The sequence below is a fragment of the Mustela erminea genome, chromosome 1, assembly GCF_009829155.1.
Source record: "Mustela erminea isolate mMusErm1 chromosome 1, mMusErm1.Pri, whole genome shotgun sequence".
NCBI lineage: Eukaryota > Metazoa > Chordata > Mammalia > Carnivora > Mustelidae > Mustela > Mustela erminea.
This window is the reverse complement of record NC_045614.1, coordinates 86,401,961-86,415,689: the sequence shown is the minus strand read 5'-3', so window position 1 is coordinate 86,415,689 and position 13,729 is coordinate 86,401,961. Positions and strand designations below refer to the sequence as shown.

Sequence of the window (13,729 nt, the reverse complement as noted above, 5' to 3'; positions counted from 1 at the left end):
TTATGGCTGAACGGCTCAGCCAGATAAAAGTCCGATAAAAGTCCCAGATAAGATTTTGGGTCTTAAATAAGGAAATGGGGACTTTGCCAGTGGTTTTACAGCTACAGTCATTTTTGATCATGGATAAGCAAACCTCCAGGGAATTATCTGGTGGTTAAAAAGAACTGGAAGAATTCTTTGGCAAGATTATCAAGTTTGGGGCACCTGGGTGGCTCAGTCGTTTAGGTATCTGCCTTCTGCTCAGGTCATGATCTGGGGTCCTGGGATAGAGCACCACAACAGGCTCCCTGCTCAGTGGGGAGTCTGCTTCTCCCTCTATACTTCCCTCCTGCTTGTGCTCTCCCTCTCAAATAAGTAAATAAAATCTTAAAAAAAAAGATTATCAAGTTTGTCTTAAATTATACTTCAATTGGTGACTACGGGTATTCATGTACCTTCACCAGTGCTAGCTTACTCATTCATTCACTCACTCACTCACTCATTCATTCATTCATTCATTCTAAATCACTTTCTTGAGGTATAACTGACATACAAACAGCTGTACATATTTAATGTGTACAACTTGATGAGTATGGAGATAAGTAAACACATGTAAAACCATCACCACCATCTATGCCATTAACATATCACCTACAAGTTTTCACTCTCCCTCTTTACTATTATTGCTCATTGTTTTACTTTTTGTGTTAAAAACACTTAAAATAAGATCTACCCTCTTAGCAAATTTTTAATATATATTAATTAATTTATTATTACCTATGGGCACTGTACAATAGATCTCTGGGACTAATTCATCTCTGGCTCATTTATTTTTAATTTTCTAATATGAAAGGTGAAAATGATACTTCATTGGTATTTTAATTTGCATTTCTATGACTAATTATGAGTTTGACTAGCCTTTTAAATGTTTATTTGCTGTTTGAAATTCTTTTAGTAGTGCCTACTGTATTCTAGACACTATGTTAGGTGCTGGGGTACAGCAGTTAACAAGACAAAACATACAGTTTACATTTCAGTGCAAGAAACAAATGATAAAAACAATAAAAAACCCCCAATCATTTTTTTTAACCATTTCAGGTAATAAAAATTGCTATAAAACACAAAAACGTAAACAATAACAAAGTAAAGAGACAGAGTAAAAGGGTTCATTATTTTAGATAGGGTAGTCAAAGAAAGGTTCTCTGAAGAGATGATATTTGAACACAGAGTAATGTGCCATGTGGATCCTTAAGGAAGAATCCAGGCTCAGAGCACAAAGCAAGCTCAAAGCTCCGGAAGTGGGAACATGTTTGTTTGCTTGAGGGATAGTAAGCAGGCCAGTATGGCTGGAGTTCAGTGAGAAAGAGGAAGAATGGTGTAGCAAATGGGGTTGGAAAGACTGGAGGCCAGATCACGTAGGGCTTACCCTGCAGGTCATTAATGGAATGGTTCTGGGTAGTAGAGTGACAGGATCTGACTTACATATATCTGGCTGCTATGTGGAAAAGGTCTATAAAGAAGTGAGAAAGTAAAAAGACCAGTTAAGAGACTAGTGGTGACTTGGTATTGGAAGTACAGAGGGAAAGGTGATTTCTTTCAGGATATATTTTGAAGAGGATTTGCTGATGGTCTTGATGTGTGATGTTAGAGAGAACAATTCAAGGGCAATTCTAAGGTTTGATCAACTGGATTGGCTATTTACTGTAATAGTGAAACAAAGGGGAAAAACAGTTTGAGGAGAGTCTAGTTTGGAAAGTATTCAAGATACATGTGAGACAACCCAGAGGAAATACCGAGTAAATAGTAGAACACAAGAATCTGGAGTTCAAAGGAAGAGGTCTTACTAAAGATGTAAATTAAGGACCCTTCAGTCATAAATGGTATTTAAAGCCATGAACCTGGACTGAGATCATCTAGGGAATGAGTACAGTGAAGAAAAAAAGTCTGGGGGTGTTCTAAAATTTATAAGCAGAAAACGACTAAGGGTCCAACAGAGCATGGCATGAGATGGAATGACCAATGAGATAGGATCTCATGTTTCTTACTGAACTGCGTAAGATCTGTATACATTAATGATAGTAGTAGTTTGTCAGTTACTTACACTACATAAATTTCTCCAATTTTCCAACTGGAAAAAATTGCTTTTTGAATCAGCTTATTTTATTTTTGACATATCTACTTAAAAATAGTTGTGTAGTAAAATGTACCATTCCCTTCGTGATTTTTCCCACTATTTTTAAGGTTAAAAAGTCTTCTAATAACCAGAGATCAGACAGACACCTGCATTTTATTTCTACTTTTGCTTGAGTGTACTTTGCTTCAGTTGGAATTTGTTTTGGTGTATGATAATGTTATAAGTTGATATTCTTTCAAAAGATTTGTCAGGTTTCCCAACATCATTTACTAACTCTCTCACTGGTCTGTGATGTGCTCTTCACATATACCTTTCATTTGGTTCAGTCTGAAAGTACAACAGAGCTGGTGAAAAACCTTCCTTCCAATCATCACAATGATACTATGTATAAAAATTTCAAAGAGCATATAAGGAACTGCTAAAACAGAACCAACATTTTGAGAAGAAAAATGCAAGGACGGAAGGCTAAATAGAAGAAAGATAAAATATGAAGGGTAGAAAGGAAAGGGTATAACCCATTTCCTTTTTTGAAAAAAAAAAAGTAGACATTGAAAAATGTAAAAAGATAACATGTATACACACTTTTTTTGTTGAGTAACTTCCCCACGCCAGCCATTATCCTCAGTGCTCTCAAGTGGTAAGACAACGTGCCAGCTGTCAAAGGCTTAGATTTTGGTGGGAAAATTGGGGAGTGAGATGACACACATAAAGGAAGTCTGTAACTTTAGTGAGTAATGAACACTATGAAAGTAAGACTAGGCAACGAGGTAGAGAGTGAGTAGAAGAGAAAAAAAACAAGAGGGAGGTCCAGGGGGCCTCTGTGAGGTGACCATTGGGTGAGCTCTAAATCATGCAGAAGAAAGAAAAGAGGGAAAGAAGGCTGCTCCAGGAACAGGGAAGAGCAAGTGCAAGCATAAGTTAAGAGAAGGGGACAGTGGAAGGAGTGAAGGTCACAGAGATAGAGAATGGACCCAGGAAGAACATGTCAACACTACAAGTAGACTTTGGAGGCATTTATGTTGGGGTGTGACAGACTCTGTTGTCAACTGAGAGTTATTTGGCTGTTACGTGAAAACTAAAATGGTGGTGGGGTTGGGGAGAGTAGCGGAGCAAAGAAGGGATTCTAGCTAGAAAGATCTCGTATAAAGAAAGTACCTAAAAATACTGTGTTCTTTTAAACATACTTAAACTAAATATTTGACATGATAGGGTAGAATAGAAATACAAGTGGCTACACTGTAAGATTCCTGAGGGCAGGAGTTTTGTCTGTTTGTTCACTCAGCAAAGAAAATCGTGCATGCAATAAAAATTTGTTCAATTAAATGAACAAAGTGACTAAGGAGAAGATCCTTTCATTAGTGAAACAAGAATCTGATAAAATGAACAAACCGAAGAGCTTCAGAGAAGCCTCATTGGCCATAGAGCTGGTGTCACAACGACACAGCACATTAAAATGTGATGGATTTCCATCAAGGATCGGTCACTTAAAAATAATATTACACTAAAACAGGGTTCAAGACACAAGGTTTAAATTTAGCCACTCTCTTGTAAACTTCTCACCCTCCAGACTATGAGTTTCTATGTGGCAAGAATTATGTCTTCTTTCTAACTCTCCAAGTAAGAGCAGAACACATAGAATGTGTGTACTCCATAAATGTATATTTAGGCTGCTGGAATCCTACTGAAGAAAAGCTAGCATACAGGCAAAATGCTTAAGGAAAAAAAATTCGGACAACTTGGCAGCATTTATCATTACTAACATTTTAGTCTTCCAGTGTAAACTTTGAAATTACATTCTAATTTGAGATGGTTCTGGTTTGACAAGTTAACTCTTGAGACATCTGAGTACAGTATTATGAAAGAACAAAACTGCTCATCAACCCCTTATGCCAATGTTAATTTCTTTTAAAAGTAGAATTTTAATGTTTTTTTATTCCTACAGTGACCCTTAAAATTTCTATGTATATAATCACAAATGCACACACAAGATGCATTTATAAGCTTATTGTGTAGTTCTAAAGACAGTTGGGAAACCCAATTTTAATTTTGTTACTGAAATAATTTAAAAATATATTATAGAACTGCCTCTTTTCAATCAACAGCAAGGATCTAGAAAGACATTATACAAGTAGGCACAATTTATTCAGGTTTATTAGTGTTAGAAAGATGAAGCTGTCTAACTTCAAATTATAACAAATACTCTACTATTTTTCTTCTTACCACTGACAGCAATGTATACATTTTCTCATGCCTTAAAAAAAACTCAGATATTTTATTTAGTAGAGATGTCACTGCATGCATTAACCACCGATATGCTAAAATCTATAAATTTATTGTCAGCAAATGTGTAAAAATTCCTGACCATCTCAGAGAACATCTTTGTGGCTCATAACTTTCATCATTCAAGAAAGAGGACTTACCGGCTTTTATTCATGAGGTCTGCTCCACGTGCTTTGTAATAATCTAAATTTGGATGGAATTGGTAAGTCACTGGTCTTGGATTTCTCTATAGAAAAGAAAAATTTTAATGTAAAAAGCTATTTAAATTACACATTAACACATACAAGGACAAAAACAATTGTTTTTATATTCTTTCAGAAAAAATACATATAATAATGAAGTTCAATAATTACTGTGCTTGGGTTTTGCTTTCATAGTTGAAGTTTTACCTTAAATGATTTTAGTCCTGATTAAACAATGAAATTATTTTTTAATCTTTTACTTTTACCTGTCTCAAAGTTTACATATTTATTCCTGTCATTAGATTTTTTTCCCCAAGTACACTTAATACTACAGAGTGTTGTATTAGTTTCAGGTGTACAATATAATGATTCAACAATTCTATATTCTATATAAATTCACATTTCCAAGTGCTTAAGATAAGTGTATATTCTATATTTTATATAGAATATAGTATATAATTCTATATTCTATATAATTCTATAATATAATTCTATATTCTATATAAATTCACATTTCCAAGTGCTCAAGATAAGTGATTTATTTCTGATAATTTTGATTACTTTTAATATGACTTTCCAAAATACAGTAAAATCAAATTCTAACAAAACTGAAAAATTACACGAGATGTAACACAAGCACAGTCTACCCTTAAGGCCTGAGAGATATGAAGTGTTAAGAAAGCTGCGTTTTGGAAGGAGAGTAAAAATCCGTTGGTTTTGGATAACCAGAATGCCAAATATGCCCACTAGATGGCACACCGAGTCCTTCTCCAAAAATGAATCTGTTATTTTAGAATTGAGTAGTTCTTTTAAAGTTAGAAATTTCTATGTCATCTATTCTTATATACGAGTTTAATCAGTACCCAGGTAGTGAAAATATTAGCAGGGTGCCATCAAATGCAAAAGCAAACTGACCAACGCACATAAAAACAGCAATATGATGGCCTTTCTTGCATTTGATACTTATTCATAAACATTGTAGAAATGTCCTGAGATCATGAGGTCAGGGTCTCTATCTAATATGTTATTATCACTTACTGTGTCTACTATTTAAATGTGTCAAGTGCCTCATAGGCAAATAAAAATTAAGCCAATTCTACTTCATAAAAGTAAGTATGTTAATACACAGCTTAAATGAATACCATCTCTAAAAATGTTAAACTACATACATTTTTCATTAAAAAGTTTTACGAAACTTATAAATAAATGTGTTCCAGTGTTTACCTGAACTTATAATTCAAATTAATAACTAAATAGGATTTTGAATTAGAGCATGCCCTGTTCTTTGAGAGATCTATCTAGACATAGAAAGGCTGCATTTTATCTTCATAGAAAATTACCAACATGCTTTGATATCAATCCTTGGAGCCATAATAATCCCAAGGCACTGATATACTTGTATGTATGCAGGGGGTATATAATTGCTAAGGTTAAATAGTTTGAAATTCATCAAGCTAACAAGCTGCATCTTAATGGCCATGATGGACCTTTTCTTTTTCCGCTGAAAAGAGAATATTTACACAGCTCAACCCTTTCATATCTCTTCCAAGTCAGCCCTAATCATCTGACAAAAATGACAATCCCTTGATTTAGCTCCAGCTACTACTCCTCTGGTTTGGTATTCAACACATTTCTACAATAATCAAATCTGAATGGCCTTGATGAAGATAACCGATGCTTCCATGACTACCGTACTATTAAGTTTAACAGTGCAACTTTTCTCTCTCTAGGAATTACACGGGTTTCCTCGTGGTAGCTGATGACAACCTGGACCCGAGTAGAATGGGAAAATAAAATAAGGTGAAAGCCACTGGCAGTTTGCCAGCACATTCATGATTTATTTAAAAAATTAACTTCCGCAGGACTATCATTCGTGACTAATTTTGCTCTTTATTCTCACTACCTGGAAATACATTTTGTTTTTGCTAATATTTAAAAGGCTTTTCTTCAGATTCCCAACAAACTAATAAAAGATTATGTTACTTTTTGCTAGAAAACAATGAAATAAGGGATTGCATGGAGCAATTTCTTGAAACATCTTTATAAAGAAATGACAAGCAATTCAAGACACGAAGTGCTGATCTATCTAAGCACTTAAACCCATTATTAGGAATAATGATCTAACTTGAACATATGAATGAGGCTCAAGTATTACTTTCACAGAGGCCGATTTAAATTCCTAGGAGACTTACTAGTATCAAAGGGAGAGGCAGTTTAAAGTATCGCTGTATTGGGATTAAAAAAAAAAAAACAGTCAAAAGATGATGTTGGAAAAACAGCATTTGAAATGTAAGAAAATAAAATCAGGGGTTAAAGTTGAAAGTTATTCAATAGGATTTTCTGAGAAGATGATGCTATTACTAAAACTTAACTATGTACACATAGAGATGATCTAGACTAGCACTGTCCAACCGAAATATGTCATGGGTCACAAATGCAAGCTTTAAATGTGATTTAAAATTTTCTAGCGAGCACATTAAAAAAATAGAAACAAGTTTAATTAAATATAATATGTTGACTCAGTATATCTAAAATTTATCACTGTAACAGGTAATCAATATAAAATTCCTTGAGATATTTTACATTCTTCCTTTTGTACAGTCTTTGAAATCCACTGTATATATTACACCTACAGCACATTTCACTTTGGATCAGCCATACTTCAAGTGCTCCACAGCCACATGTGGCTTGTGGCTATTGTAATAGACAGCATAGAACTAAATGTCTGACATGTACATAAACCAATGCATGACTGTAAGAACAACATGTATAGACATGAACAATAAAAGGGCAGATATATTTTGATACGTTAAGATTCAGTCCTAACAGCTCTTCATTTGCCTATAATTCTTCTTTTACCTAAGTTAGTTTTCTAAATAGGGTTTTAAGAAGTCAAGAATTTTTTAACAATGTCCATTCACGCAGCTACGTACAAAATGATAACAATGGTTTCCTTAGGGGCATGAGATTAAATGAGTGTAATTCTAACTTAACACAACGAAATATTTTAAAAGTGAAGAGATACTTGCTTTTCTTAGTTAAAGGGATTTTTATCCTAATAAAATTTTCATAGAAGTGTAACAGTTCTGATTTTTAATTTTGAAAGATCTGGAATTTCCTCTAAAATATGAGCCAGTAGAATTCTACATACATATGTAAAACAATGTAATGTAAGAGAGACCAGACTCCATAACAGCTGTAATTTTTCATCATGTAGGACAGGGATATCAACAGTTTTAATAGTATGTCTTTGCACAGACTGGAATGATTACTAATTATTTTAAATCCATTTTTACACAGATAGGATTTTGACTATTAGAAGCTTTTCCAAACCAATGTGCACTAAAAACAAAAACAAAAACAAACCTCTTGTTTTGGTGAATTTTTCTTTGGAAGAAAGACAACAAAATGGTGATCGTAACTGACATTGGTCTGTGTATAGAGAAATACCAATTTTGTTCCATGATGTGGGAAGTCTATATAATTATACATGAAGATACAGAAATTACAGATTCAGTTCACCCTGAGTTGATCATGCCTCTCCTAGACCAACCCAGATGGACTCAAGATACATCTTCTATAAGCTTGAAGCTAAATACTAGTACCAGTCACCAAATTCTTCTGTTAACAAGCCTTTAGAGCTTTTCTTAAAGCTTTCTCTTCAATATTTTATTTTATTTCAATATAAAGAGAATGTTGAAAATCCCACCCATGGCACAGACAGGCTGGATTTTTGGGAGGCATCTTAAAGCCTTGTGGACAAAATGACTTCCAGAAGCAGAAACAAGCATTCTAGAAGGAAGTATATGGGAAAACCAAACCCAACCCAACCCATGCTGTGTTTCTGAATTTCCAAAAATGCTTTTGTTAATTTGGCATGATGACAAATCAGTTTTTAAACAGTACTTAAAAGACAGCGATCGCTGTAAGGGATAAAAGTGACTGAAACCTATTTAACCTCTCCACTGCAATTTACGTTCTACACTTCTAAGGTCTCTGTTACACGCTAGAAAGCCGCTCCTTTCTAGGAGCAAAAGAAAATGTAACTGCAGGTAAAAAACAACAACAACAACAACAACAAAACCCCTCTCCCTTATGGAGTATGACTTCTGATGGTGGCTACCTCCCCTCTGTTCTCCTCTATATGGAGATCATAGATCAGCATATCACCTCCCGCCCCCCCATCCCTTCTCTGAATTGTAATATTTCAGTATTTTAAGCTCACTTTGTGTGCTAATATACAAATTTAAATGTTAACACACACTAAGTACAACTAACTGTAAGATACTATAGGAATAATTCACTACAATATGGTACATGGCAGTTTTCCTTGTTCTGAGCCTGGGGATATCAAACTCATCCAACAAAGGTCATTACAAATAGTACTTTCTAGATTGATACCTTAACTAAACTTACCCTCACTTAAAGATGACTATCTCCTTTTGAACTGTTATATAGAGAGCACAGAAGGAAAAGAGTCTGAAGTATTCATCCTGCTTGGAACAACACAATGTGTTTCAAAGGGCTGGCTATTTACAAACACATGTAGAACTGAGAGGAGCAAAAGAAAAGCAATTCCCTGTGACTCCACTGACCCCTTCTCTAATTTATTAATGTACCAGGAGGAGTTAAAGTTATATGTTAAAAACAAAGGGACTAGCGGAAACATCAGTCATCTGCTGCTGGCAGGCGAGGCAAGGATCAGGGGTCGGTGAGGGTCCCTGCTCCACCCCCCACTGGCTGAGCCCTTGTGCCATGTCAGTTACACCCCTAGCTCTAGTTTCCTCATTGAAAACTTGCCGGAACGAGCATGAGGTGCGCAGTATGGTGCCGGCCACTTGATAAAAACTCAATGAAACGGAAGCTGTGATTATCTCCTGATAACACTGACAAACAGGCATTTGTGAGCAAAGCTGATAGTCCATCAGCTTAAAATCCATGATACGTAGAGAAAGTGATGCTTTTGAAGAACATATATAAATTTGGAGTAGATATTTATCGACCATTACATTTTTTAAAAAGCAGAAACACATATTTAGGAAAATATTTCATGTATACTGGATCTCCTCTGTGGGAAGAAAGACTGTTTTACTCCTAGAAATAGAGTCCATGTATTTTTATAAATTTTAAAAACCTATAAAACCATATTAATGCACATTTGTTTGCCAGCTTATGAGGTTATAATAATTAAAGCGATTTCCTGCAATATGTCCAATTATCACTTTTATAGTTTATTGATCGCAATTTTACCTTAAACTGATAAAGTTCTTGCAGCACTTGTTTAACAGAAAAGATTGTTTACAATATAATGCATGTTTGGCATGAAGAAAAGAAAATATTTGACAAACGAAGAGTTGCTTAGCTTTCATTTCCCTATTATCTTGCTACCAACTCTTAATTTTTCGCATGCCAGATTAGAAAAGGGGAAAAAATAAGGCTCAGAAGGAGAAGCAGCACTGTAAAAATATGTCGAACATTTCTCTTTGATGAAAAATGAGACTCTTATTTTAGTGAATATGTTATTGCCTCAATGCTGGGGGAAAAGCAACCGTCATTAGAAAAACGAATTGCTCAGCTGTTTATAAGCAAAAAGCTCTAGGGGAATTTCTTAGGACCCCAAAGGCAAAGCATTACGGGGTTATGCAAACATATGTTGCAGGTGTTTTAGGGGAGACAGGTGGGCAAACCTCCGCCATGGAAGAGGAGTGAGTTTAATACGCTGTAAGTGAAACGAGAGAACCCACATGCATCCAAGTGTGGGGGTGCCATGATGCCAGTGAGCTGGGGCTGTAGAGCAAAAACCCGCCCTAAAATTATCTTGTTAGTGCCAAGCAAACAGAATTCTTTCCTTCTTGTAGTTTTATAGAAAACAAACACTGCCAATTACTTTTTTTTTTTTTTTTTAACTAAAGGTATTTTAAACCTGGAACAAAGAACAGCCTGAAATAGCGATAATTATCCAAAAAAAGATAAGGATGAAGTATTGTTGCCTTTATTTAAACAAATATTCCTAAGGAGACAGTTTGTTGTAATATCCCCTCTTTGGTTCACTAGGCAACATTAGATTTATCATAATTCTCCTAAAGCCTAAGATATTTCTATATTAAAATGCTAATTTTGTCTTTTCTTTTGCCTGTAATTAAAGCTGGGGAAATTTGTGATCTGATATTCACTGATTGCTAGAGGGTCCACAAAGGTCTCACTATTTCTGTTTCTTATTGCCACATACTGCCCTCTTCATTAAAATTAGATAGAGTAACATAGTGGATCAAAAAGGCAGACATTATAATCCTAAATGCTCACAAAATTCCCACTTAAAAAAATATATAAAAATAAAATAAGTGGTATTAGCTAGATATTACTGTCAAACCTAGACTTGCTATCTTATTTCCTTCCTCGTCATTTATCTGAGAGTTCATTCTTTTTATATTACTTGTTGAGACAATACTCATTTTACTACACATAACTATAAAAATAGTGTATTGAGCTATGCCTTCCTTATTTAAACCATTTTCCTTTATTCTTTAAAACAACTCATACCATGAATTAAATGTCAAATACTTAGTATAAAATAAACTCACAAAACAACAGATTTGGAAAAATAAAATCTAGTTTGATTGTTGTGCAATATTACAAATCCAAAATGTAGATACAATGCATTCATCAAGTTAACACAGAGAAAAAAACACATTTTTGTAACAAGGTTGCAAATTAGAGTACTATTCCAGTACCAGGATTAAAATGACCTCTGGTTTATATACTAATAATTCTGATGTATTTTGATGGGACATATATATATGTATATAGAATTCGAATATGAGGCATTAAGAATTTTAGTGCAATTGACAGAAATATTTAGGTAGTTATACTCTATGCTTCTACAGATTAAAACTTAAAGAGAAAATTTTAAAGCCCTTAAAAAAGTTAAAAAAAAAAAGGAAGCAAAAAATCATTAATTGGATAAAGACACAGACAAAACCTCTGAACCCATGCCAGCCTCATTTTACATACTGAATAAGCCCAATTCCCTAAAGTGACATCCCCATCTATACCCTGGCAAGCCGAGATCTCAGATGGCAGAGAAGCATTTTAAACCACCTGTGCGTTATGCTCGACTGTAGCTTCACACAATAAATAGACACCAAAAGAGAAATAAATTTTTTTCCTTTTTTAAAATATATTTACATTTTTGAATTTAGCATGTAGGAAGATGCCAGATTAACATGCCCCCCAATACACACACACACACACACACACACACACACACGCGCGCGCAAAGTAGTTTAGGTCTACATGTTTTCTTTGTTACTAATACTGGGCCTCAAAACATTCCTTTTGGTTAGCTCTTTTCAGTAGTACTGAACTCTTCACCTTTTTCCCCTCCTTAAATGTGAGCAGGGTGGGGGAAAAATGTTACTTGAGTGGTTTAAAGAAATATGGAAACCTGTTTGTCTTTGCCCAAGAGTGGTTCCCAATCTTCAATGATACAAAGGAAAAAGGAAAGAGGCATTCTCAAAAAATATTCCTAAATATTTCAATTTGGGACTTCAAGCTAAAATCTTTGATATGAAAATTATCATTATAAATTTTTATCTTTAAAATGTTAAAATAAGTTTAAACAACGTATCATCAAAATAGAAGCAATTCAAAACTGGTTTTAGGGCTTTTGAATCCCAAAGAACAAGCCTAGGTGACCCTATGGGAAGGAGAACACTGGTTTAAGAAATGTTGCCTCCATCTTCTATCTTCTTCCTTTTCATTACCTGCTTTGCAATTGCCAAGAGAACAAAAGCTAAGATCCTGCACACTGAGGCCTGGTAAAAGGAAGCCTGGCACAGCCACAATTCTCATGCAGTTTGGGGAGTAATTTCAGTGATAAAATTTCTCGAAATTAAATTCATTTATTATATAAATCCACTCTTACAAAGGTCATTCACTTACACTATATTTTTTTTATGCTTTCTAACATAACAATGAAGTATCAGTAATGAACTTTAAAATGTCTATATGGGGGCGCCTGGGTGGCTCAGTGGGTTAAGCCGCTGCCTTCGGCTCAGGTCATGATCTCAGAGTCCTGGGATCGAGTCCCGCATCGGGTTCTCTGCTCAGCGGAGAGCCTGCTTCCCTCTCTCTCTCTCTGCCTGCCTCTCCATCTACTTGTGATTTCTCTCTGTCAAATAAATAAATAAAATCTTTAAAAAAAAATAAATAAAATAAAATAAAATGTCTATATGAAGAAGGAAATCAGAAAACAACCATAAGTAACAGATTAGTTACGTGTTCCTGAGTGAGACCAATCTATACTTAAGAAAGTGTGTCAAATTAGACCACTAAAAAAGTCCCTATAGATGGACTCTTGCCTTTCTTATTTTGTTCAAGATTTCATGTATCATAAAAAAAGAAAACCAGACGCAGGTACGAATTTTCTCTTAAGAGTAGATAGAGTCATAAAACATTCTCTTTTTAACCAGTAACTCTGGATACAGGTCAGTCTTAAAACCACAGCCCCTTCAAATTATGCAGTGATAATAACTGGCATGTCAACTGCATGCCACTCACAGGACAGTCTATGCTTGGGGTGCTGATCTTTTTTGTGTCGTGGACTGCTCTGCTTTCTGGTGATGACTTTGGGCTCCTTTTCAAAATAATGTTTTCAAATGTATAAAATAAAATAAATAGGGTTATAAAGCAAACCAATTATGCTGAAATGCTATAGTCAAAATATTGAACAAATTTATAACATAGTGAAATGTACTTTTATATTAATGTATTAAATAAGATATAGTGGCTGGTCTAATCATTACTATAATTTAGAAGTAGCGATGAATGTAAATGGTATTTCAAGATATCTTCATCAACTATAATGTGATATAGAATATCTGTGATTGCTATTAGAGAAAATGTCTGAGGTGCTGTCAATACTACAGCAGTTTGTTATCTTCATCCCTCCTTGAAGGAAATACTAAATTTTAGTAAGGGCTTAGTGAAGATAAAGATGTACATTTTTCCCATCTAAGTTCTCAGAACTCCCTGAATTCCACCCACAGACCATTTGGGGGCTTTTCTCAGAAACTTGAAGGGTGGCTATGGATAACAGCTTTTATGTAGGGACGCAGAGTCCTATGGATACCACTGGATTAGTTTATTAACCTTT

General features: G+C 34.7%; 1 protein-coding gene across 6 annotated transcripts in view; it reads right to left on the bottom strand.

Moving 5' to 3' along the window:
• Positions 1–13,729, bottom strand: part of TBC1D5 (TBC1 domain family member 5) — a 550,005-nt gene that overhangs the window by 84,252 nt on the left and 452,024 nt on the right. For all 6 annotated transcript variants that reach the window (XM_032332177.1, XM_032332146.1, XM_032332153.1 and 3 more), the window contains one exon: positions 4,534–4,619. In XM_032332177.1, coding sequence (XP_032188068.1) covers positions 4,534–4,619 — 86 coding nt within the window. The remainder of the gene's footprint in view (positions 1–4,533; positions 4,620–13,729) is intronic.